The sequence below is a fragment of the Lepus europaeus genome, chromosome 21, assembly GCF_033115175.1.
Source record: "Lepus europaeus isolate LE1 chromosome 21, mLepTim1.pri, whole genome shotgun sequence".
Taxonomy (NCBI): Eukaryota; Metazoa; Chordata; class Mammalia; order Lagomorpha; family Leporidae; genus Lepus; species Lepus europaeus.
Window position 1 is genome coordinate 22,015,539 of NC_084847.1, and position 26,702 is coordinate 22,042,240.

Here is a 26,702-nt window from a genome sequence, read left to right on the forward strand (position 1 = left end):
TGAAAGCCCCACAAGACAGTGTATGTTACTTGAGTCCACTGACACCATCTGTGTAGAGCAGGCATGTCCTGGAGATGACAGTGGGTCAGCAGTTGCTTTGGTGGGGGGACGATAGCGTGGTGCCTGCTGGTGGGCGGGGCTTCTTTGGGGAGGGGATGAAAATGTCTTAAAATCAGATTACGATGTTGGTTTCCAAACCTACCAAATTGTAGGCTTTAAATGAGTGTTGTTTACTATGCGTAAATTAGACCTCCCTAAAGCTATTTTAACTTTTTAAAATTAAAAATAGTTTTCCATTAATTAAAAAAAAACAGACTTGGGTTTTCCTCGAACATGTGCATGTGTCTCTGCGGTAACTATACAGTTGGGATGGGGGGGGGGGTCTGTCGGTCCCCAGGGAACCTGTTGGGTTGCATCAGGGTGTTTATGCTGCCTATACGTCTCTGTGGGCACTAGACATAAGAACCCCAATCCAGGGTGACAAGACCAAGGCCACTGATGTTACCGGTCCCACTCTTCCATCTTGTGGCTGCCTCCAGCCAGGGGGACCATGCAGACAGCTCTCTGCGTGCTCAGCATAACCCACATGAGACCAGGCCCCTAGGAAAGCGCAGGGGCTTGGAAGCCATCACTGCCATGTACTAGTTCTGTGCCTCAGTTTCCTCAGCTGTAAAATGGGGAGACAGGCATTTAGTGCAGCTACAAGATGCTACAAGAGCCACACGCATTCAATGGAAGCTGCACCTCGCAGGCTTGAATTCCCATCTTTCCCCAGCCTGGCAACACAGGGGTAGGCTGCTCTCGCACGAGACTGGGCAGGGACTGGAAGCAGGTGCGGCTCCCAGCAAGCACTGCAGTAACAAAGGTATACAGCCAGCACTCAACAGCACACCGTGTGACCGATCTGGGACACTCAGGGGGCAGTGTCTGCCCCGTACACTCTCCACGTACAGTATTGTTTAGCTTACAAGGGGTTCATCAGAGCAAGGAGGGGAGAACTGGCCATCGGGATCGGGAATTCTGGTTAAAATGCATGACCAAGGGTGATAACGTATGGAGCGCGAGAGATGAGGCATGTGAGCAGCCATCCAGGGGGAGGCATTTTCGCTAAACTGACCCAGCAGGATTCTTGCTACAAATGACCTGTGTGAGCCAACGACACAGCTCAAGCCCAAGGTTGAGAGTCAGAAAGGGCATTCAGAGGAGCCTGATTGAAACTGGGTCCCAGGAGTAAGTCTGTTACGTGTCAATCAAGTAGGATTAATAGTAACTAGTTAATTATGATAATTAATTGTGAACTCTTATCACTGCTCAAGTACTAGGGACCCGAGGTCCCTGAGACATCAGCTGCTGCCTCCCAGGGTGGGCACTGGCAGGAAGCTGGAGTCGGGAGCCAGAGCTGGGACTGAAACCCAAGCGCTCCAGTACTGGCAGCGGGCATCTCAGCCGCCAGGCCCAATCCCACTCCCTAATCCGTAAGCTTTGCTTCCTCCTCAGCTCTCGAAGGCACAGACCTCGGCTCATCAAGCAGGCGGCAGACCCCAGCCTCTGCCCAGGAGGGCTCACTTGCTGGCCTCTGCGTGTTGGCACTGCCCGTGCCAGGGGCCACTCCACCTCCTGCTCTTAGGGGCTCCCCCATCCAGCCTCTCCTTTCTCCCAACCCTGGCTCTTGCGGCAGCAGCTGCAATGTTCACCTCTTCCTATCACACCACTCAGGTCTACCTTCTCCCGGGCACAAACGCAAAAGTCCTTCCTCACCGCCACTTGTCGCCCAGGTCTTATGGCATCATCCGGGCACTATGCACTTCTCAGGGACTGTTGGCTGGTTGGGGCCCGGGCACACGCTGCCATAGCCTGATTCTGTGAAAACAGCTCAGGCCTTTGAAGCTGGCTGGAGGCACCTTTTTTTTTTTTTTTTTTTTTTTTTTTTTTTTTTTTTTTTTTTTTTTTTACAGGCAGAGTAGACAGTGAGAGAGAGAGACAGAGAGAAAGGTCTTCCTTTTGCCGTTGGTTCATCCTCCAATGGCCGCCGCGGCTGGCGCGCTGTGGCCAGCGCACCACGCTGATCCGATGGCAGGAGCCAGGTGCTTCTCCTGGTCTCCCATGGGGTGCAGGGCCCAAGGACTTGGGCCATCCTCCACTGTACTCCCTGGCCACAGCAGAGAGCTGGCCTGGAAGAGGGGCAACTGGGACAGGATCGGTGCCCCGACCAGGACTAGAACCCGGTGTGCCGGCGCTGCAAGGCGGAGGATTAGCCTAGTGAGCTGCGGCGCCGGCCTGGAGGCACCTTTTATCCCAGTCCCACACTCCCCGGGCTGTGTGACCCTGGCCATGGCCATTAACCTCTTGGGTCCTGGATTCTTTGTCTGCCTGCACTTAAAGAGACAAGGTCTTCCCAGGAGGGAGAGGGAGGAGCTACTGACCTAGCCCATGTGCCACACCTGCTTTCTAAACTGGAGAGGGCTGCCCTGGACTGACAAGCAGCTTCTGCTTTGTGACCAGGGTCGGCAGGTGCAGGGGGTGGGCTGGGTGCCTGGGTTAATGCAGGGGACTCTTTGTTGTTGGGTGAAGGGAAAGAGAAGGAGAACAGAGGAAGCCCTGGTTGTGGGACAGGAGCCAGGATGCTGCATAGAGCATTGAAACCCAGCCCATCATCCCTCTGCCTCTTCTAATTTCCCCATCTGATGAGGCCTCTGTTCGACCTGTCCCAGGGCCCACCCCTGTGAGAAGTGAACCAGTGGTGTCTTTTCATAAGCACTTGGCTTAGCCCAAGTGTAGCCGTGATGCCAGGGCCTAGTTCCCAGCTGCAATGGTGGGGGGGGGGGGGGAGGCTAAGTTAAAAAAAAAAAAAGCAAAAACAACAACAAAGTGGTTCAAGTGATGAGCTCGCTCAGGGGAGATGGGCAGAATAGGTTGTTGTCTTCGTGCAAGACAGAATCCAGACGTGAGGCAGAGTGGTCAGCCAGGTGGCCTGGCGGAGTGGGGTGGGGCAGCGTCAGAGCCGACGGGCACCTCTCCGGAAAGGGACCTGAGGGACGGCGCCTCGCTGTCGTCTAGACTGCAGGTGCTAAGGGACCGGGTTCTCCTTCTTCCCGCCACTGCTCCTTCCCCTCCTCCCTCTTCTCCAGGACAAAGCGTTGGCTGCAATTCCTCCCACGGTTTTACTGCTCTGTGTTCTCAGCCTGGGCGGCCCCACCTGGCATGGGGCAGAAGCGATTCCCTGGGGTGCTTTCCTTGGGGGGAAGGCTGGGGCCACCTGCATGGCTACAGGGGCATGGGCAGGGCGTGAGGAACTGGAGGAAGGGGTCCCGGCGTAACAGGCACGAGAGCTGCTGACTCTCGGGGGGCGGTGCCTGCTTCCACCAGCCACTCGCCACTCTCAAGAGCGGGCGCAGTAAACAGCTTGCTTTCTGCTTCCTTGGTGTTTCTGAGTCCATCCTGTGGTGGGTAGGTGGTCACCTGGGCTTACTTCCCACCCCCACATCAGGGCCTCTGGCCTGTCGGACTTACAGGCATCTTCTCAGAACAGGGTGAGCATCCCTTATGCAAAATGCTTGGGATTTCAGGTTTGGGGTGTGGCTTTTTGGAATATTTGCATATCCGTAATGAGGTATCTTGGGGGTGCAACCCAAGCGTAAACATGGAATTCATTGACGTTACACACATATTTTCTACACAGAGCCTGAAGGATATTTTATGCAATGTTTTTAGTGCAGCTGTGTTTTATTTATTTATTTATTTTTTTCTTTTGACAGGCAGAGTGGATAGTGAGAGAGAGAGACAGAAAGGTCTTCCTTTTTGCCGTTGGTTCACCCTCCAATGGCCGCTGCGGCCGGCGCATCGCGCTGATCTGAAGCGAGGAGCCAGGTGCTTCCTCCTGGTCTCCCATGCAGGTGCAGGGCCCAAGGACCTGGGCCATCCTCCACTGCCTTCCCGGGCCATAGCAGAGAGCTGGCCTGGAAGAGGGGCAACTGGGATAGAATCCGGCGCCCCGACTGGGACTAGAACCTGGCGTGCCAGTGCCGCAAGGCAGAGGATTAGCCTGTTGAGCCACGGCGCCGGCCATACCTGTGTTTTGACTGTGGTGCGCCCCCCCCCCCCCAAGGGTTCAGGTGTGGAATTCTCCACCTGTGGCCTTATGTCAGCATGCAAAGACTCTGGATTTGGGGGAATTTCAGATTTTTGTAGCAGAGATGCTCAACTACTACTATATAAGATGATAGAAAGCAGTTACTGAAACACAACAAAATACTCAAATCGGCTGTACAGGGACGAAAGCGCTGCTCCATTAAGGTGTGGCTGGGAGACTCCGTGGAAGCTCTGGTGGGTGTTACACTCTGGAAGGAGTGCCCTTCCAGACCCTTGCAACAACCACAATGCTCCTGTCATGGGTCCTGCCCCCAGAACACCATGACTGACAGTTACAAGTTAGTGAAACAAAGATGCGCACCTCCTCCCGTCCAGGGTCGCAGACTCCCTGAATTCCAAGCACTCCAAGCTGGGACCCCTGGACCTCAGCCCTCTGCTTACCCTAACCACTCCCTCACCTCCCCCCCCCCCCACCCTCCTAACCCAGGGCAAGTCTCGCTGACTTCATCTCTTGTGTTCTCCCATCCCCACTGCTACTCCTGGGAGGTGGGGGTGGGCTCATTGTTTCTCATCTGATCACCATGGTGACCTCCTGGCCAGCCTTCCCCTCCTCCACTCTTGCTCCATCCCATCTGTTCTCCACTCTGAACCCGAGAGAGACCACAGACAAATGCAAAACCCTTGACCCGGTCACCCCTTGCCTTGAGCCATCCAGGGCTCCTGTTGTCCATCTAACAACTTCTGCAAGGCACCAAGACCCACCCCTAGCTCTGTGGCCCCACCTGTAGACATGCTCAGCCCCTGCCCCTCCATGCTGACCTGGGTGAAGTCCCCAGAGCACACCTCCTCACTACAACTTCACCTGTGCAGCTCCCTCCCCGAATCGCCCTCCAAGCCAACCCTGCTGATCCTCCAGGTCTCTGCTCACAGCTTGCCATCCCCATGGCCTGCCCACTGTCCCTACTCCCTGGGCCCTGCCCCAACCTGGAGCACAGGGGTCAGCACACCACGTTCCAACCCCTCGACAAAGCCCCTCTCTCTCCAAGGCTGCAGACTCCATTAGGGCAAGGACTGGGGCCTCCTCCTTCGACTCCCTCCAGTCCAGCCCAGTGGCCGGGGCCCAGCAGGCCTTCCACAAATGCACGTTGAGGCAACGAATCGAAGATGTTGCAAACAAGGCTAAAATGGCTCTCAGGCCCCGAGTAGCTGGGGATGGGTTAGCGGGCACCAAAATCAATACTGCACTCTGCCAACAGTTGCACGTTTCTCCTCTTCTCCATCGTGAGAGAGGCGGTTTCTCACCTCCTGGAAGTGACAGGCCTCCCTTGTTGGGGTCCATGGCGTGTGTTCTGCCAGCTTCTTGGGGAACCCCTCTGTTAGATACCCAGACCTCAATTAAGCCACGATGGTTTCGCTTACCCAAGGCCTCTGCATGCCCATTGGGTTACACAGAGTTCTTGCAAGGCGTGATGAACAGGATCAAATTTATAGAAATTCAATATACACGTGGCTGTTGAGGAACAGTGTCTCCCCCAGCCAAGTCGCGCTGTGTCCCTCTGCAGAGCTTGGAGGCCTCTTTGACTGCCTTCTGGAACATTCCCCCAGTGACCCTTTCTCGCTCAGCTCTGCAGAAATCACTCTGGACACTGGGCCACCCCATGCAGCGGCACCGTCTTGGAGGCCCTCTGGGTCTCCACGCCTCTGGGTTGTGTGATGTTGGTAGCCATGCCATTCTTGGTCCACAGTCCCCCACCCCCACCACAGCCTGGCCCTAAAGCACCCAAGGGGGCCTCATCATTTGACTTCCTACTCGGGTCTGCTCAGGCAGAGTGGGATGTGGCCTCCTCCCCAGCTCGGCTCCCAGGAGGGCCACATGGGGTGTCCACTCTGCACACCCAGCTCTCTCTCTCTCTACCATACAACAAACACCATCCAGCGCCAAGCCCAGTGACTTTGACCTCCTAAAGACATCTCGAAGGAGCCCACCTCTAGGCTTCACCAGGGCCAGAACTGCCCACCTGTCTTCATCGCCATACCCCCTGCACTCGGTACGGTGCCCAGCACACGGCAGATCTCACCAGATACGTGCTCAATGCGCCTGAATGCACCAGTACCAATGGTAGAAGTGGGATTCAGAGAAGAGAAGCGGTTTGCCCAAAGCCGCATCCCCCGCCGGAGGCTCCTGAGCCCAGCCCTCCCCTCTCCTACAAGCTCCTGCTCCTGCTCCGTGGGCCAGGCTCCGCCTTACCTGAGAGCACCGTGAAGACGGCTGCGAAGGCGTTCAGCTTGAGCCCGTCGATGACGTTGCTGGAGTGGAAGAGCTCGAGACACATGAGGCTGAAGCCGACCACCAGCAGGAGGATGTACAGCACCTCGGAGACCACTGACAGCCACAGGACCCCTGGACGGGAAGGCTGAGAGGTGAGGCCCGACCCCTGCCAGACTGCCCCACCCCCGCCACTATCACCCCCACCCCGCCGGGTCCTGTGCTCCCAAGCCCCAGCGTGGGGGGCAGTGGGAGGCTGCAGGTGGCTCAAGAGCAGACACCAGGTCTCCCGGCTGAGACCATTGCCATCGCGCGGCATCCCCGGGGAAGGGCTCGGGAACCCCCGCTGAAGTCACTTGCTGGGTGCCCAGTGCTGGTCCAGGCGGCAAGAGAGAGCGTGCACACTGTGCTCTCCAGATGGGCTCTTTCTGGTAGTCTCGAAGCCACTTTACCCCGCCCTAGTGGCCTGGGATGGAACTACAGATGCCCACGGAGAGCCCTGGGGGCAGCTCTCCCCTGCACCTGGTACCTGAGACAGTGGGGCTCTCCTGGTAGCCAGTCACAGTGAAGCTGTCTGTATCAGGTGTCCCATCTCATCCCTGCTTGTCCTCAGTGGTACTGGAAGTGGAGCAGCCAGGACTCCAACCGGCACCCATATGGGATGCTGGCACTGCAGGCGGTGGCTTTACCCACTACACCACAGCAGCAGTGCCCGATATCCATGCTGTTATCTGCTCTGGACCCTGCTCTTCCAGCAGCCGCGACCCTGCCCCACTGTGCACAGCTGATGGGTCTAACAGATCACCTGACCTAAAACTGACCAATCAACATATTTCTGTTGAAATCTGGGGCATGGAACTACTGAAGTGGACCAGGAGAGAGAGGCTCAGCTGCGAGTCAAAGCCTTTGGACCATGTAAACACCTGGTTCCAGCTGTGCCTGAAGGCCGGCGGTCCCCTCCCCCACAACTGGGCTGCATTCATCTGCTATCTAGCTTTCTAGCTTATGGGAGGTCTCCTGCTGTTCCCGCCCCTGTTACATCTTCTTCTTCCTGCCCACTTCCCTCTCTCATCAAAACCACGATGAGACAGCACCACACCCCTGCCACAACAGCTGTTTTCTGAAAGACAGCAGCAGATGCTGGCAAAACTTTTTTTTTTTTATTTGACAGATACAGTTAGGGAGAGAGAGAGACAGAGAGAAAGGTCTTCCTTCCATTGGTTCACCCCCCCAAATGGCTGCTACAGCCGGTGCTGCGCCGATCCGAAGCCAGGAGCCAGGAGCTTCTTCCTGTTCTCCCATGTGGGTGCAGGGCCCAAGCACTTGGGCCATCCTCCACTGCCTTCCCGGGCCACAGCAGAGAGCTGGATTGGAAGAGGAACAGCTGGGACTTGAACCAGCGCCCATATGGGATGCCGGCGCCGCAGGTGGAGGATTAACCAAGTGAGCCATGGTGCCGGCCCCAAATGACAAAACTTTTACACACTGCTGGTGGGAACGTACATCAGGGCAGCCCCCGGGGAAAGCAGTGTGGAGATTTCCTCTGAAAGCTAGAAATAGGACTTCCCCAAAGGATCCAGCAATCCCAGTAACTGGGTATAGTCCCAAAAGACAGGAACACGTTGTATCAAAGAGACACCTGCACCACCATGTTTGTAGCTGCTTTGTTTACAAGAGCCAAAATATGGAATCAACGGAGGTGTCCATCATCCACTGAACAGATTAAAAAAATAGATGAGGAACACACACACACACACACACACATGGAATACTATTCAGCTACATAAAAGAATGATATTCTAGTACTGACAGCAGAATGGCTACAACTGGAAGATGGTGTGCTGGCTTCCTGGTCTTGTCACTTTCTCATTGTTGAATTCTTTATTTGGCAGAGCCAATAAGCTTTTCAGTATCATATAAAATTATGTTATCTCAAAAAAGTATTTTTTTTTTAGATTTATTTATTTATTTGAAAGGCAGAGTTACAGAGAGAGAGAGAGAGGTCTTCCATTTGCTGGTTCACTCCCCAGTTGGCCTCAATGGCCGGAGCTGCACCGATCCGAAGCCAGGAGCCAGGATCTTCTTCCAGATCTCCCATGTGGGTGCAGGGGCCCAAGAACTTGGGCCATCTTCCACAGTTTCCCAGGCCACAGCAGAGAGCTGGATCAGAAGTGGAGCACCGGGGACTCGAACTGGACCCATATGGGATGCCGGCACTGCAGGCAGTGACTTTACCCAATATGCCACAGTGCTGGCCCCATAAAGTATTTTTTAAACAATGATTTCAGGTCAGGTAGAATACCTTAGATTTATTATTAATATTTACTTCCTAAGTAGCGAATGTGAGGTTTGATGTCAGGAAATGCATTAATAAAATCGGCCCAGTCACTGCAGTTAGATTTCATTTTTATTTTGTGATAATAAAAGTTTTTGTTTCATGGCTGAAAAAAAAAAGATTTTGAAAAAAAGAACTTATGACAGCATACGGTGAGAGCTTACATTGGTGCGGGATCTGCACTGTGGTGCAGTGGGTTAAGACACTGGCCGAGACATAGGCATCCCATAGGAGGCCAGTTCCAGTGCCAGCTGCTCCACTTCCCATCCAGCTCTCTGCTATGGCCTGGGAAAGCAGTGGAAGATGGCCCAGGTGGTTGGGCCCTGCACCCACATGGGAGACCTGGAAGAAGCTCTTGGTTCCTGGCTTTGGCTTGATCCAGAACTGGCTGTTGCAGCCATTTAGGGAGTGAACCAGTGATGGAAGTTCCTCTCTCTCTCTCTCTCTCTCTCTCTCTCTCTCCATCTTTCAAATGAATTTTAAAAAATTGGGTGCACTGCTACATTTGTCACATGGGAGAACCAGTGGTGACAGGAAGTGCAGCCCATGGGCTCATGACTGGGGTCAAGGCTACAGACAAGGTCATGAGGGAGCAAGATGCTGTGTCACATGGTGACATGAGACATGTGGCAAGTAACTGATGGAACCAGGACCATGTGTACGTGACCTGCCTCCCAAAGCCCTTGCTTTTCTTCCCAGCTGGTCCAAGGATGGAAGGATGGAAGGTGGGACCTGACCCAGTCAACAGGGGTCAGAGCCTTCCCGAGGGGCAGCCAGTACCACAGAGGTCAAAGCCAAGAGACGGAGGAAAATTGTGTTCTGATGACATTGCTAGTGCGCCTGGATCCAGCCGTGCCTGAAGCTGCATGTCCTCTGTTCTTTAATCACATGAGCCAATTAATCCCATATCTGTCTGAAGTGGCCTCCTTATCTTCCGCTTCCCTGTTCTCTGAGGCTGTCAGTCATGTCCTTTCCTTCCCTCTGCCAGTGCCCGAGCTGTGCCAGGGACATGCGACACACACTACTTCTTGGAGGCAGCAGATGCTGAGTCCCTGTCTGCCCCCTACCGAGGAATCTGGGCCGTCAACTGCCTGCTGGCACGCCTGACACTGGAGGGCTTTTAGGGCTTTGGAGAACCTTCTCTCTCTCTTTCCTTTTGGCTACAGGAATATCGCATGTCCTGGGCAATCCCTTGGATTTTCTGTAAGAAAATAATGCGCCCTTGGCAGCCTGGAAGCTGTTAAAACACCACCTGGCACTGCATACTCACAGCCCCGAGGCCAGTGCTGGCCAAGGCCCAGGAGGTGGCAGGGAGAGACCCAGGGAGTGCTGAGCCTGCCAGGACAGTGGCACGCCCACCCCACCCAGCAGCCTCTCCCAGGCCTTTCCAGACTCCCCAGGGTGCTGGAGGGGTGGAATCCACCATAATGCACTTGCTGGCTCAGCTGCCTCCCTCCCTTGCCCATGGCCCCCTTCCCGCCAGGGGCCTGCTCAGCGCAGCCCACTGGACTCTGGGCCAGGCCTTCCCCCTCCCCACGCCTCGCCCTCCCAGCAGGGCCCTGCTCCGCTGTTGCAGACTGGAGACAGGCTGGGGTGTGGGGGCGGAGTGTTTCGGAAGTGAGCCCTGGGGAAACAGGGTTGGGATCCCCAATGCTGGGGGAGAGGGGTGTTACAGCCTCAGTGGGGAGGTTCATCTCCCCTGGTCTTCAGCTGACTGGAAGTCTCTGCTCACCCAAGATCCTATGCGCTCTCACTTTAGAGTTTCTGTCTTTGAGGTTCGCCCTCGGGCAAGTGTGAGAGCAAGAACAGGTGTTGAGCGGAGCCCAGGTGAAGACATCTGCTTCCCGCACCGCAGTGCCTAGGCTGGATGCCGACTCTGTGTCCTGAGTCTCCCGCTCCCTGCTAACGCACACCTGTGGTGATGGCTCCAGAACGTGGGCCCCTGCCACCTGCCTGGGAGACCTGGATCGAGTTCCCAGCTTAGGCCCCAGCCCAACCCCAGCTGGCCATTGGGGCATGAGCCTGCAGATGGGAACTCGTTCTCTCTCTCTCTGCCTCTCAAAAAATCTTTTTTTTTTTTTTAATTTATTTAATTGAAAGGCAGAGACACAGAGAGAAGGAAAGAGCCAAGAGAGGTCCTCCATCTCCTGGTTCACCCCCCCCCCACCAGATGGTTGCAATGGCCAAAACTAAGCTGCTCCTAACCCAGGAGCCAGGAGCTTCTTCCAGGTGGCCCACATAAGTTCAGGGGCAAAGAGACTATGAACCACCTTCTGCCGCTTTCCCAGGCGCATTAGCAGGGAGCTGGATCGGAAGTGGAGCCGCCTGGACTCGAACCTGCACCCATATGGGATGCCGGCACTGCAGGCAGAGGCTTAACCTGCTACACCACACCTGTCCCCCACCCCAAAATGTTTTAAAGAACAGAAAAGACAGTAACTGGGCACTGACATGACCCACTCTGTGCTGTCGGCAGCCAGTAGCTGCCCAGTGGAGCCCGGTCCTGGGTCTCTGGCTGGTGCGACTGAGCTGAGCTTCACGCAGAGCCGAGGGTCAGACTGGCCTGACACTGTCCCTTAGCTGCGCCCCCTCCCTACCCCGGGCTGCATCCACAGTTCTCTCCCCGGCTCTCTAGGGGAGCGCTGACTTTATAAACGGCTTGCACGTGAATCCCCATCTCAGCATCTTCTTCGGGGTGTGTGTGTGTGGGGGAACTTGACCTTAGATAGCAGTCTTCATGCAAATTCCTTCCCAAAATTCTCTAACTACCTCGCAAGGTGGCAACAGATTGCCCATCTCACAGGTGAAAAAGCTTAGGTTCTAGAGACGGCATAGCTAGACCGTGGTATAAGCCAGATTCAAACCCAGACCCCTTTGACTCTGGGAGACATCCTGGGTAGGGAGGGTTGAAACTGCAGGGGAGTGGCCACTTGGCACTCATACCTATTACTCGAGCTGGCTGCCACCAGGTGTAAGCATCTCCAGTCAAGGCTGTCACGCCAGACGTCCAGCATCTCAGGGAGAGAATGGCCCCAGGTGGCATGGAGCGGCCCCCTTGGTTCTCAGCAATCCCAAGCCCACCTGGCCACCAAGGGCAATGGAGGAGGAGCCCAGAGGTCCTGGAGCAACTTGGAAAAAGCCAGGCTGGGCAAGCAGGGCCTGACCCGCGTGCAGGGTCCCAGCAGGGCAGTGACTGTGCTGGGAGGGGTGTGGAGAACAAGAATGGATGGAAAAGAAAGACGGTCCGGGCAGGCGGTGGGACACACTGGAGGCTTCACCAGCGCCTGAGCTGTGGCCATGGCTGGGCTGAGGACCAGTGGGGGAACTTGAGACTCCCTCCCCGGCCCCGACGGTGCACTCAGCATGCTGCAGACCTGAGGCAGAAAGGGACAAGGAGGCAGAGGGGCGCCACGGACCATGACGCGCTTCAAGGTCTACAGGGACAAGGCCACTGCAGGGAGGTGATGTGGTCACTCCTGGACATGCGAGGTAGACATTCACAGTGGGGCCACCCAGCAGGGATGCCCACCAGGCAGCTGGAGCTCAGACAGATGCAGGAGCCTTGGCATTCACTAAACATCTGCTGATTGTCAGAGAGTGGCCAGAGGCCTGGGAGCCCACAAAACGCCTCTGAAAAGCTCAGGACAACAGGTGGGAGCTGGGGTCCCAGCTGGCAGGTGGGGTCGCAGGGTGCAGCAATCCTTAAGAGGAGCAGCAGGGGTGGGGGGCTGTGGGGGCAGAGCAGACATGGAGGGGGCCCCTATCACGCCCACAGCACCTGGTGCACATGCCCACTTATTAGCAGTCACAACTCCCTGGCCACCTGCGCCCACTCCTCCCCACCGCTGGGGGACCCACACTGCCCTGGCTCTATCCCCAGGGATAGCAGTCAGTCCCCAAGGCAGGTGACAGTGCAGGGCGTGGTCCACACGTCCGTGTTCCCATCAGGGCTGTAAAATGGCACCAAGCCACAACTTTCAACTCCCTGAACCCAAAGGTGAAACAGCCACTTCTCTCTCCTGCTATTTGTGGGTCTCACTACTTCCATCCAAAGAGCCTCCATGGGGCTGGAGCTGTGCATAGCAGGTAAAGCCATTGCCTGCAGTGCCTAGGCATCCCATTTGGGCGCCAGTTCGAGTCCCGGTTGCTCCTCTTCCCATCCAGCTCTCTGCTGTGGCCTGGGAAAGCAGCAGAAGATGGCCCAAGTCCTTGGGTCCCTGCACCCACGTGGGAGATCTGGAAGAAGCTCCTGGCTCCTGGCTTCGGATCAGTGCAGCCCTGGCTGTTGCGGCCATTTGGGGAGTGAACCAGCAGATGGAAGGCCTCTCTCTCTGTCTCTCTCTCTCTCTCTCTGCCTCTGCCTCTAACTCTGCCTTTCAAATAAATAAATAAATCTTAAAAAAAAAAAGAGCCTCTGTTTGGTGCTACTGTATTCTTAACACCTGGCTAAGTCTTGTCATTTTCTTTTAAATAAAAAGAGGGCCAGGCTAGAACTCAGAATCTTCCTTTTTTTTTTTTTTTTTTTTTTTTTTTTACAGTCACAGTCCTGTGGCTTACTTTCTCCATCCCCCACCCACCCCCCAAGCCAGCAGCCTCCTCCATCTCTGTCCAGCTCTGGGCTCCAGGAGACTGTCACACACAAACCCCACGCCCCAACCCTGCTGCTGGGTTCAGCCACGGAGCGCCAGCTGCAGATCAGAAGGGGGGGTGAACAGCCAGGGATTTCTTCCCTGCCCCCTCCCTGTCCTGACCCCCCAGCCTCTGGGGAGTCATTTCCCAAAGGGACCCCACAGATGCCTCTGTCTGTCCCTCCTGCTCTCTCACTGTCTCTTATTTAATTTCAAGGAGTCCTGGTTTCCCTTTGGAGCGGTCTCAAAGTGGGTCCCGACCAGCAGCATTGAGACCACCTGGCAACTTGGGGTGCAGAGTCTGAGGCCCCGCCCTGGACCTCACTGAATCAGAAACTCTGAGCAGGACCCAGTCGGCGCTGTAATGGGCACTGCTGGGGACTCTGATGCACCCTTTGACTTGAGACTCTCTGAACTCACACGCACACACACACATGCACACGTGAGACGCACACGCATACGTGAGATGCACAGGAGTCAGACAGGCATGGCTGGTACCCTGGGTCGGGGCCAGCTGGGCCTTACCTTGGGGACACTGGGAAAGGCTCCGCAAAGCTGGGGGTGACTGTCCTGCGGCTGCTCCACTGGCCACCAATGGTTCTATTTGCAGCACAGAACAGGTGACATCAAGGGGCAGAAGAAATGACTTCTCATCAGGTGTGGGCCCGTGGGGTGAGCGGCACTCTCTGCCTTTTTAAAAACCAGCTGTGTGACCCCAGCTCTGCTCCTCCAGCAACGGAATGGATGTGTTGGCAGCAATGGTTTCCTTGTCACCCCATCCGTCCCTCGCTGAGATACTTCCCGGGGCCAGCTCCTCGGCTGAGCAAGAGACACAGGTGGGCACTGTGTCCTGTTGGAGCGACCTCAGCCAGGGGCCTCGCCACCCTGGCCCTCAGTCTCTCCATGTCGCAGACTTTGTCATGAGCCTTACGTGAGATGCCATCTGTAAGTCACGCATGGCTGACTCTTGAAGAGCATGCAAGAAAGCGGAGTGAGCCTATTACTTGCAATAAGTCAAGTTATGGGTGGGGGAGGCAGGTGGTGCGGCTTAGGATGCCTGGATCCCGTATCACAGTGCCTGGGGTTGAGTCCCGACTCTGCTCCCAAGCCACACTTCCTGCCAGTGGGCACCCTGGGAGGAGAGAGCAGGTGGCGGTGGCTCAGGCATTGAAGTCCCTACCACCCACGTTAGAGACCCGCATGGAGTTCCTGGCCACTGGCTTTGGCCTGGCCCAGCCCTGGCTGCTACGGACATTTGAGGAGTGAACCAGTGGATAAAAGACCTCTCTTTCTCTGTCTCTGTCTCTCTCGCTCTCTTGTTTTCAAAGAAATACAATGAATCAATTTTTAAAAATTATTGGCAATTAGAATAATTACAGAGGTCACCAAGAAAGACACAGAGGGAAAGACCGCGGGTCTTGAGCAGCTTGTCCATGCAGACTGCCCACCCCCAGCTCTGGCAGTGCCTAGGTGGGGAGACCGGGCAAGTGATGGGTCCCCATTAGCCCCAGCTGTCTCATCCGTCATTTGGGAATAAATACAGACCCCACTTCATGTACTACTGCGAGGATGAGGGGGGTCAAGGGCTCCAGACAGTGCCTGAGCCAGGGACAGTGTCACGCAAGCATCAGCCGTGGCTGTCATTTCTGTTACAGGCATGGGACCAGGGAGAACTGAGAAGCCTGGACAAGTGCACATCAGCCACCAGACAAATAAAACCTTCACAGGGATCAGAGTGGAACTGTCGCAAAGCCATCAGCTCCCGAGACGCTGTGGCATTTCAAAAGGGAACACTCCCCCCAAAATAAATCCATCTGTTCGATCCATCCAATCAATAAGTCACTGCTCAGTGTGAGACATGAGACGGGTGACACGCCCCCTGGCACGGAGCATGTGCAGCCATGGCAATGACACGGGCCCAGACCTCAGGGTCGGCTGCTGTTGGCAAAGTGTCAATGCCGGGAGCTGGGAGGCAGGGATGGAGCTGGGAGACAAGGGACTCTGGGGGCCGCCGGGTGCTCCGTGTTGGTTCTGCAGAAGCGGAAGCTCGTGCCCGTGTGGGCCTGGGACCTGGCCACGTCACAGAGCAAGCAGGGGGCACAGGCGGCCCGGGGTGGAGGGGTCTTCCTCCCAGCGCTGGGGCTGCCATCTGTTGCATGGCTGGGGAATGGGCTGGCTCTGTGGGAGCCCCAAGGGTTGAGGAGTGGGGGTGGAGGCAAGGAAGTTTCTGGAAGCCAGAGCTGCAGCGGGACCAACAGGAGGTATGTGCACCATGCGCCAGCAGCCCTGACACCGCAGACTTGTGCACCTCAGTTTCCCTCTCAGTAAATAGTTTTCCAGTCAAGGAGTCGCCAGGCTGAATTCAGCCTTGGTTTGGCCCACAGGATATTTTAAAAATATCTGGATTCATGACCGACATTTAAAAATAGCAGACTACATAAAACACCAGCTTCCTGGAGTGCATTGGCAAAAACAGGTGCACCCTATTTAGGGGCCTTGCGTCCTCACACGGGAATGGCCACAGGGCTGAGCGAGGCCCACGCTCCAGGGTCAGTACACACCCATGGCTCCCAAGAGCACGTAGGTAATGAAGCCCCACCCCCACCCCCAGATGGTGTCGCAAGCCCCTTTGACCCCTGACACCCGGCAGCAGTGCACAATCTCAGGGCCACGTGAGAGTCCTCCTGACACCTGCATGGGGGGTAAACTTTCTAGAAAACTCCAGTTACACGGCTTCCACAGGGTCTAGCCCACACACGAGAGGCTGCCTATCAGAGCCAAAGACAGGTCCCCAGCTCAGAGGCCCAGGCTGGCTTACCTGGGCCACGAAACACGCATCTGACAGCTACTGCAAGAGGCGTCCTGTCCACCCAACCCCAAGTCCGCCTTTCCATGAAGGCACAGAGAGGGCGAGTGACTTGTGCAGGGTCACCGTCACCATGCTTCGACTCTTCCTTCAGGGGGTGAGAAACCTTGGGGGCTTGGACCCCAGGCACAGTGCGCCCTTCCCTCCTCACCCAGAGGCACGAGCAGAACTGGAGGAGGTAAAGGCAGTGACAGCAACTGCAGCCGCCTGGAGGGGCCGCACATACCCAGGCAGGGGCCACTGCCCAGCTCTGGCGGCGGCGTGTGCCCAGGACTGCCAGACTGTCTGCCTTTCCAAAAGAAGCCAGGAATTCGGTTTTTCATGTGACTTCTCCCCACCTTGAGACACCAGCCATGAACTAAATGCCGCATGGGTCGGTGAAACGTGCCTACCAGTTTCCAGCCCTAGCAGAACTTGGAATCCTGACCATAACTGAGAACTGAACCCCTTGCACATCCTTTTTGCAGATGGTAAAAATGCACCCAGAGAGAGCAGGAAGCTGGACCAGGGCCATGCAGCCCACAGCAGAGCAGGGCTCCAACCCGGGTCTCTGCCGGCTGCATCGAGGCACTTCCTGTTGGTGTCTTTTTTTTTTTTTTAAAAGATTTAATTATTTATGTGAACGGCAGAGTTCCAGAGAGGCAGAGAGAGTCTTCCGTTCGCTGTTTCACTCCCCAATGACCGCAACAGCCAGAGCTGGGCTGATCTGAAGCCAGGAACCAGGAGCTTCTTCCGGGTCTCCCATGTGGGTATAGGGGCCCAAGGACTTGGGTCATCTGCTGCTGCTTTCCCAGGCCATAGCAGAGAGCGAGATCGGAAGTGGAGTAGCTGGGTCTCGAACCTGCACTCACTATGGGATACAGGCACGGCAGGTGGCGGCTTTACCCTCTACACCACAGCGCCCTCTGTCAGCGTTTTTCAGGTATGGGCAGAGTGATGAAAAGGAAGCCAGTGAACACCACGCCACAGGGCTTGTCTGCAAGGGTTCGGGCAGGAAGGAGTGTTCTGGAACACAGGAGGGCCTCCTCCATCTGAAATGGACGTCCTTCCCAGCAGGGCATGGACAGCCACGCCCAACTCCCCACTCCACCTTTGATTCCCCTGCACCTGGGCGGTGGCCCTGCTTCTACCCCTGCCCCTGCCCCCACCTTGCACAAATGGAGCAGGCACTTTATATGACCCAGTGGAGGAAGCTAAAAATATCCAGCCTCCCAACTTCGGGGGTTTTCTCTCTCATCTGGTAGGCACCCATAAAGCTTCTGCCAATATAAATGGCATTTCCTTTGGTATTTTTAAAGATCAGAGAATCCAAGGGAAGAAGCCGGCTGCACTGGGGCCTTTGAGATCAGTGCTTCCAAATGCCTCGAGTTTCAGGTTAAAGAAAAAAAAAAAAAACAACCAAGAGTTTTGTAAGGAGGTCTTAAAGGTGGGGTTTCCAGACAGCCCACAAAAGAAGAAACCAACTGAGTTGAAGTTGCATGGCAAAATCGATTTGACCTCACTAGTAACAAAACTGAAATGGAAACACTCTTGAGAGAGCTCTTGGAGCCGGTGGGGTAAGCCAAGGCTTTTCAGATCTGGGCTTCTGGCGGAAGTGGCCGATGGCACAGGGGGGTGTCCTGGGCAGGCACCTGTCACACAGAAGCCACGCAGTGTTCTTGTGCCCCCAGCCCCATGGCAGACAAGGGTAGGGGGACACACACCCTGCTTCAGGGACAAGGCACAGAGCAGTTGTGGCTGGAACTCTCCAGTTCTCATGTGGCACCTGATGGAAGCCACAGGTTCAAGAGGTCAGAGTGTACCCTGCCCCCACTGAGTCTGCGGCCCTGGGCACTCTGCCATTCCTTCTAGAATGTTCTAGCCTTTCTGCCTCGCATGGCTGAGGGTTTTTTTCTCCATTCGGGTCTCAGCTCCAACGTGAGCTCCTCGGAGAGAACCCAGAAAGGCCCCAGCCTCCCCTCTCCTGGCCACGGCCCCTTCTGACATCAGTTGGTCTTCCTGGTGACTTTCCCATTTTGAAATGGGCAAATCCTGGTCTCAGTTTCATCATCTGTGAAATGGGCGCTGGGACTCAACCATCCCCACGTGGTCCCTTCCTCTCCAACATGACTCCAGAGACCCTGCCTCTGCCGCTACCTCCTGTGTCCTGGGCCAGCCCAGCTTCCAGCTTATTCCCTCCAGGGTCTGTAGCTCCCCCATTCTCAGGGGCGTCCTGGGGTCAACCCACACTCTCCCAGGTCCCGGGGCTGCACTGTGGGATATGACTCAGCCAGGGCCCACCGGATCCAGTCCTGGGACTTGAACACTGGAACATCTAGCAGGGGCCGCCCCCTACCCACATGGGGGGGCTGCCACACTGGGGAGGGCAGGAACATGGGCAGTCAGAGGCCAGTGCCTTGCCTCTTGGGAATGGCAAAGACACAGGAAAGCTGAGCTAAGCGACCACAGAGCAGCCTCCTGTGCACCTGCTACGTGGCAGCCCCTGGGTGCAGCCATAGCTGCACAAGAACCGCCCCTGCGTTGCTGGCCCCCGCCCAGAACCTCCTCCTGGGGCTCACGCCCATTGGCCATGCGTTTCCTCCCTCCCGAAGCCACAGCAGCCCTTCACTGGCCCTGTCCCACACTGGTCACAGCTCCAGAATGCATAATGCTTGGTCTCCCTCCAGGGCTGTGCACTCCCTGAGGCCAAGGGCAGGGCCTCCCCCACCCCCACCCCCAGGGCCCCTTGGCCCTTCCACAGCCCCACACAGCCGTGGTCAAGTGACCAGGAGCAACGGAAAGCCCCCCGGCTCCAGGCCATTCACTGGGGAGCTGCTGTCACTCGCAGCAGCCCAGGACTGCGTGATTGGAGCAATTAACCTTTCTGCAGAGGCCAAGGCCAATTACATCCCAGGGACCACTTGGGACATCTGTGTAGCAGACGAAGCGCCACGGCCTGCCCGTCTTGGTTTTTCTAGGACAAACGTAGCAGAATCAATCACCCCTCGGGCCACTGCCACTGCCCTACTCCTCTTGTGGGGGCCTGGAGCCTCCTAACCCCTCCTGCTTCCTGTGGGCCCAGCCTGGCCACAGGCTCCACCCCAGTGACCCCTCAACTGCATCCTGAGCTTCCCCACCACCACCTTGCATGGCTGACTGTCCCACGGCAGGACCCCCCGTTTCACCACGCCCCCTTGGGTCTGTGTGCCATCGGCCCATCGGCCGGGCCCCTCCCTGCCGTGATTTGAATGGGATGTGGCTCTGAACTCTCTGACAGTTACATTCCAAAGTCTTACGTTGATGGGCAGAAACTTGACCCAACCATGGTGCCTGGGAGTTGGGCCTATTGGGAAGTCGTGAGGTCCTTGGGGGTGTTTTCAAAGCGGGAGCCTGGCCCTGCTGAGGGTTCCTAGAGCAGGGCTCCATCCTGGTCATCCCTGCGGAGACCGGCCTACATTAGCCAATGTTCAGTTTATGCCCAGACGCGGAAGCACAGCGGCCGTCATCCGCAGAGCCATCTCCAGATCTCTGAGCAATAAACGCTCGCTCCCGCATTTCTCTGCGGCCATGGTCGGCCGGCAGGGGGTGCTATCTTGGCAATGGATAGCTACGAACACGGGCTACAGTTCCCTGACTCCCTCAAGGCATTGCTTGTGGTCTTCTCCCTCCTGGGTAGCCCTCCCTGCCCCTACTTTGACCTGTGTCCTGGGCCGTTTGCGCTGTGATTGATCACAAGCCTGCGGTTCAGTAGCATTTACTGGAGAGGTGGAAAGACACAGAGAGGCAGAGACAGAGAATCATCCAGTGATCCACTCCCCAGGCACCTGCGACGGCTGGAGCTGGGCAGGCGCTGAAGCCAGGAGCAGGAACACCACCCAGATCTCCCATGTGGGTGGTGGCAGGGAGCCGGGGCCGGGCTCTCCAATGTGGAACTCAACAAGTGCCTTAAGGAGCCAGGCCAAACGCACACACTAAGCCCTGCTTCGAGCAGCACCAATCTGGTCAGGCAGCCAGATCCAAACGCCTGCCAAAACGCCGCTCCTTCCAGCGCTACTGCGTTGAGGCTTGCATTTCCAAGACATGAACTTTTGGAAGGGACAGAAATACTCAAACCACAGCAGTCTGCCTGGCCAACTCCTACGCACCCCTCGCTGCTCAGCTCAGCTCAGTAACTGCCTCGTCCCACCCACACCAGGGGCTGCTAGGCCACTTCTTTGTGCTGGACCAGCCCAAAGCCAGCAGAGGATGGCCCACGTGCTGGACCAGCCCAAAGCCCCCAGAGGATGGCCCACGTGCCTGGGCCCCTGCCACCACGTGGGAGACCCGGATGGAGTTCCAGGCTCCTGACCTCAGCTCTGGCCACTTCAGCCCTATGGTGCTGTCGAGGCCCTGGGGCTGGAGGGCCATTGTGGCACACAGGGTCCAAGGAGTTGAGAGGGGCATCGCAGAGCAACCTTAGCCTGGGGAGATTTGTCAGGCTCAGCCCGGCGGCCCCGGCACCTCCTCCAGGCTCTCACCCCTGCCCTGCCTGAGCTCCCCCAGCTCTGAGTTTGCCTCTTGTCCTGGGGTCACACCATGAACCACAGGCTACACAAGCCTTTGTCTTTCCATCCCCAAAGCCCAAACACACACACACACACCACACACACACACAGCTAGGCTGCCTTACCCAAGCATGCCAGTTCCTTGATCGGAGCCCCAAGCGAGGGTTGGGGACACTGGCACTGTCTGCAGACCCTGCCCACTTCCTCCCTAGCAGGTTCCAGGACCTGCTGCCTCTAACAGAGTCTCTCGGCCCCAGAACCAAGCCTACCCTTTGCACAGCCCAGCACGGTGTGGCCCTCTTCTGTCTCGGAACTCAACTCCTCTCCCTCTCCCCCTTCCTCTCTTGGTGGCAAGTATGCTGGTCTGCTTGCAGCTTGATGGGTCTTTGAACAAATCAGGCTTTCTCCCTGCCCCAGGGCCTTTGCACCTGCTGCTCCTGTTGCTTGGAACAGTGTTTCACCAGACATCCTCATGGCCAGCTCTGCCATCTGCCTCAGGTCTTTGCTCAAATGTCACCCTCTCAGGGAGACCCATGCTGGTCCCCATGTGGAATGCAAAGACCCTTTCACTCTCTGACATTCTTTTTTAAAAAATGAATGACCTTGAAAGACAGAGAGAGTTTTCTTTCATCTGCTGATTCATTCATTCTCCAAATGGCCATAACAGCCAGGGCTGGGCCAGGCCAAAGCCAAGAGCCAGGAACTCCATCCGGGTCTCCCACATGGGTGGCAGGGGTCCAAGTAATTGAGCCATCACCTGCTATCTTCCAAGCTCATTAGCAGGGAGCTGGCTCAGAAGCAGAGCAGTCAGGACTTGAACTGATGCTCGGATAGGGAATGCTGGCATCGCAGGTGCAGCTTAAGCCACTGGGCCACAGGGCTGGCCCCTCTGTGGTTCTCCACCCTTCACCCACTCTGCTCGTCCCCACACTTACCACCAGCTAAGAAAGCCACATGATCAATGACATATCTCTCCGTGAACGTGTAAGCTGCACCAGGCAGACTGCTGTCCCTGTTCTCGACCACAGTCCCCTGGTACCTGGCACATAGTAGACTTCAACACGTGATGAAGAAATGAGTCAGCATTGAGTCCATGCTATAAGAACACAGACCTCCTGCTGTGGGATCCACGTTGAGCCCTCATCACCCCCCACAAACCCTACCAGGACCTAACTCCCACCATTGTCCCACTAGCCACGCACCCAGCTCCCAGCATGCCTCAGGGCCAGGGCTACCTCGCAGGTGAGCTGGCTGCCACTCAGCAAATGCCAATTTTCTGCAGTGTGAGCCTTTAGTGGCCACTCACAGCAGCCAGGGCAGCTGTGCCCTGCCTGTCGGGGAGAGCTGAGCAGGGCAGTAGCAATGCTGACCACTAAGAGGTTAACTGACTTGCCCAAGGCCCCACCTGGTGGCAGGAAGTGCCAGGACTGGAACCCAGTCCGTCTGGCTCACAGCGGAGTTGCACACGCTGTGCTGGGGCTGTGATACCTGACGCGTCCCACTGACTGTGGCAAACTTATTTTCAAACTCGTGGCTCTTTCTCCAGCACCCTGGATACTTACCAGCCCCCTGCCCTGCCTTCCACGCTCCACAAAGCCTTCTGCTGGTCAGGATTTCTTCGCTTCCAGATATTTCTTTTATAATGGAAATGGAAGACTGGCAAAGCCTCCCTCCCTCACCTGCCTCTCCTTCCCTGCTTCCTGGTGAGTTTTGAAAACCAACATGGCCTCTGTGTTGTGTGTGTGCATGCACACACGTGCTCGGGTGCACATCCTCTGGGAGAAGAGATACCTCTGCCACTCCTCATTCTCCCCTCTGGGAGCTGCCCCTCCACTCTGCCTGGCTCTGCCTCAGCTCTGATCGAGGCTGCTCAGTAGTTGCTTTGCTATGTCTGCAGGGTGCACAACCATGTGCCCCTGTCTCGACTGCAGGGAGATTCTCATCCAAGCCCATTTGGGATCAGAGCCCTTCAATGATCACACAAATGGGATGGGAGCAGCCATCACAGGCCTCAGGCAGAGGCAGAGGAGGGTGGCCTGCCTCTTCTCTGGGGGCCCCTTCCCGGCACTCACCTCATGTGGGTGTAGCCAGGGGAAATCTTTAAAATATTTAGCAGCTGGTGGGCTGCAGCGCTGACCTATCCCCTCCCGCTAATTTATATTATCAATAACAATAGCTCGGGCTTGGGGAATGCAACCTACATGGCTGACTCATGGTGTCAGATGCTTTCAAAGTCCTCCTGTGACTCCACCGGGAGACTGAAGATGAGGAAGCTGAAGATTAGAGGGAGAACCGTCTTTCCTTCCTTCACGGTCATCACCCTCGAGAGTTCTGGAATATTCCATTGTGTGATACACTGAATCCACATAATAATTCCACGCTGCCCCCCCCAGCCCCCACGCCAGGCCATTTATAATGTTTCTGGTCTTTTTGCTGGTATCAATAATACAGCCGCGACAGTCTTTACAGCATTTAAAATCCCTTGAAGAATTCATTTTGGATGACTATATAATATTTCATACTGTCGACGAAGACATGTGTACAAGGATACTAATTGCATCGTTACTTATAAATAATAGCAAAAATGGAATGTAATTAAGCCATGCAGAAAAACTGCTCCTGAGATGAAACTGCAGAGTCAGCGTGCTCCTGGTATGGAGGGAGAATGCATACACGTACGTAAGCAAGCAAACAGAAAAACTGGGCTGGGCTCTGGCCTAATGGTTAAGACACGGATTAAAATACCCACGTCCCACATCAGAATCCTGGGGTTTGAGTCCTGGCTCTGCTCCTGAGTCCAGCTTCCCATTAATGCAGACCCTAGGAGGCAGCCCGTGATGGCTCACCTGGATTGAGTTCCCAGCTCTTGTCTTTGGCCTGGCCCAGCTCTCTCTCATTCTTTCTTTCAAATCAACAATGTTACCCAGGGGCTGGTGCATCCCATATGAGCGCTGGTTTGTGTCCCAGCTGCTCCTCTTCTGATCCAGCTCTCTGCTATGGCCTGGGAAAGAAGTGGAAGATGACTCAAGTGCTTGGGCCCCTGCACCCACATGGGAGACCTTGAAGACACTCCTGGCTCCTGGTTTTGGCTTGGCCCAGGCCCAGCCATTTCAGCCATCTGGGGAGTGAACCAGTGGATGGAAGACTGTCTCTCTCTCTCTCCCTCTCTATAACTGTGCATTTCAAATAAATAAATAAATATTTTTAAAAAGAATCAAATATTTGAATAGATGCAAAAGATAAAAATAAATTCAAAATACTAATAATGTTTATAAAAATAATTTCAAAATACAAATAATAAAATTACAGTGGATCACCAACTTAAGTAACCCTTCATTGTCACCAGCTTTGAAGTCCTGGGACTCCCCCTCTGCTCCCAGCCCCTCCTTTTGCTGGGAACTACTCCTGACTTCTGGATTTGACATTCCTTTGCATTTTTTTCATCTAAATGAACAGTTAGAAGCTTGTCCATCTAAATGTATAGTTTTTATTATATGTTTGAACTTTAGATAAATGGGATCATGATACTTATATCAACTTGTTTATAGTGTGCTCTTGATATATATATATATATATATATATATAATATTTATTTATTTATTTATCTTGAAAGGCAGAGAGACAGAGCTTCCACCTGCTGCTTTACTCCCCAAATGGCCACAATGGCCAGGGCTGGGCCAGGTTTCAGCCAGGCACCCAGAATTCCTTCTGGGTCTTCCCCATGGGTGGCAAGGCCCCGAGTACTTGGGCCATCATCCTCTGCTGCCCTCCCAGGTGCACTAGCAGGGAGCTGGATTGGAAGAGGAGCAGCCGGGACTCGAACTGGGATGCCTGTATTGCATGCAGTGGCCTGACCCACTGCACCTCGAGGCTGCCTGGCCCATATAATGCACTATTAAGATTCCTTTGTATTAGGGTGGGTGTTGTTACAACAGTTAAGACACTACTTTGGATGGTGGCATCCTATACTGCAGTGCTTGGATTTGATCCTGGCTCTGAGTCTGATTCCAGCTTAATACACACCTGGGAGGCAGCAGGTGAGGCTCACAGGTCCTTGGGCCCCTGCCATGCTCGTGGGAGACCCACATGGAGTGCCTGGCTCCTGGCTTTGGCCTGGCCAGACCTGGCTGTTACAATCACTTGGGGAGTGAACCAGTGTCCCAAGTGGCAGTTTAACTCACTGAACTGCAACACCCGCCCCTAATCCCAGAATTTTAAAGAGATGGGTATAAAACCATCTTTTCTTTTGCCCTCTGGGTATAAAATTTATACCAGGCCTCTCAGCTGCAAGGGACATAAAACACAACCAGACAGGCTTAAACAGAAGAATAATTTATCATCTGGAAGGTGTAAAGGCAGATCTCGCCTCAGGCACAGCTGGACTCAGGCCTCGGTCCGTTTCTTTGTGTTGGCTCCACCTGCCCTTTGCCAGCTGGGGTCTCGGGCTCTGTGCCATTGGTAGATGCCAAGTTGGTACCAAGGGGCAAAAAAAATCACTTGGATGTATAGCAAATATTTCTACTTGGCCAATGTCACTGAACACTAAAGTTGACAGCTCTCAAGGCCATAAAAAATAGCCTTTGGGACCGGTGCTGTGGCACAGCAGGTTAAGGCCTCCACCTGCTGCACTGGCATCTCATACAGGCACTGGTTCAAGGCCCGACTGCTCCACTTCCAATCCAGCTCCCTGATAATGTGCCTGGGAAAGCAGCGGAAGATGACCCAGGTGCTTGATCCTTGCACCCTTGTGGGAGACTGAGAAGAAGCTCCCAGCTCCTCCTGGCTTTGATCTGGCCCCGCTCTGGCCGTTCCTGCCATTTGAAAGGTGAACCAGTGGTTATAAGATTTCTCTTTCTCTTTCTTGCTTGCTCTGTAATTCTGACTTTCAAATAACATAAATAAATCTTTAAAAAAATATTTCTGTCTCATAAACAAACAAATAAACAAACCAGCCCTGGCACAGCTAGATGCCTGTCTTACCACCTTCCACCCACTGAGCACAATTTTCATCCCCTGAGGTTGCAACAGGCATCTCATTGCATCTCCTAGCCTGTGGGCTGGTCGGGGGTCCCTCTTGGCCAATGCCATGGCCATGGGTCCCGGAGGCTTTGATTGACATAGGCTGGATTCTCCTGCTTCACTCTCTCAGTCCTAAAGCACATGAAGGAAATGACACACAGGGACAAAACTGGAGTATGGTTACCAAGAGAAGGGATGCTGGGTAGGAGGCAAACATGACAGATTGTTTTCCTACTAAAATGGCATGAGGACGGGGTGAGGGTCCAACAGGAAAAAGGACAAGCCAAATCTGTGGAGGGGGAACCTGCAGAGGTTCTCCAACTTGCTGGGCCTTTTCATTCCTGGTCTGGGGCTCCAAGCTGCAGATATCTCAGACTTAAAGCACCGTCGAGTGCCACAGGAGACACCTCTGCAAGAGACTGGTCTTGAGACAAAAGATTCACCATTTCCTGTCCTTTACCCAGAGCAGACATTGCTAATCGATCATGGCATCCTCCCACAGCGCCAGGGAGATGCTTTGCAATCCTTCTCCGCACTGCTGTCCCCGCAGACATTACCAACGGACGAGAGCAAGGATGGAAGATTCAATCTTTTTGTTCTCCTTGAACTCATTCAGTTCATCATGAGCTGGAGCAGGAACAGAGCTCGTGATGGGGGGGCTGTGGAATGCAAATTCCACAATGCCATGTGGGAAAGCAATTCCACAATGCTGGAATGAGCTTATTCCACAATGCTGAATGAGCTCCAAATTCCCCGTGGTGGCCTGCAAGGCAGCCCAGGACCTTGTCCCTGCCTTCCTCTCCTGCACTCTCCCATCACCCTCCCTCCCTGCCCCAACCATTCTGTCTTTTCATTCCTCAAATCACGACAAGCCCAATCCCACCTCAGAGCCTTTGCAGGATCTCCCCACATGGCGGCAAAGACACCTGCTGGCAGCCCCAGGCTAACGTTCCTCCAGCTTTGTCCCCAAGCCCAG

The 26,702-nt window shown here is 55.1% G+C and overlaps 1 protein-coding gene across 1 annotated transcript in view; it reads right to left on the reverse strand.

Annotated features, from left to right (window-relative positions):
* LOC133750771 (germ cell-specific gene 1-like protein) overlaps positions 1-6,486 on the reverse strand; it is a 60,544-nt gene extending 54,058 nt beyond the window's left edge. Inside the window, exon 1 of the mRNA XM_062180440.1 lies at positions 6,338-6,486. Within this exon, the coding sequence (XP_062036424.1) occupies positions 6,338-6,422 (85 nt within the window). The 5' untranslated portion in view covers positions 6,423-6,486. The remainder of the gene's footprint in view (positions 1-6,337) is intronic.
* Positions 6,487-26,702: the final 20,216 nt, after the last annotated feature.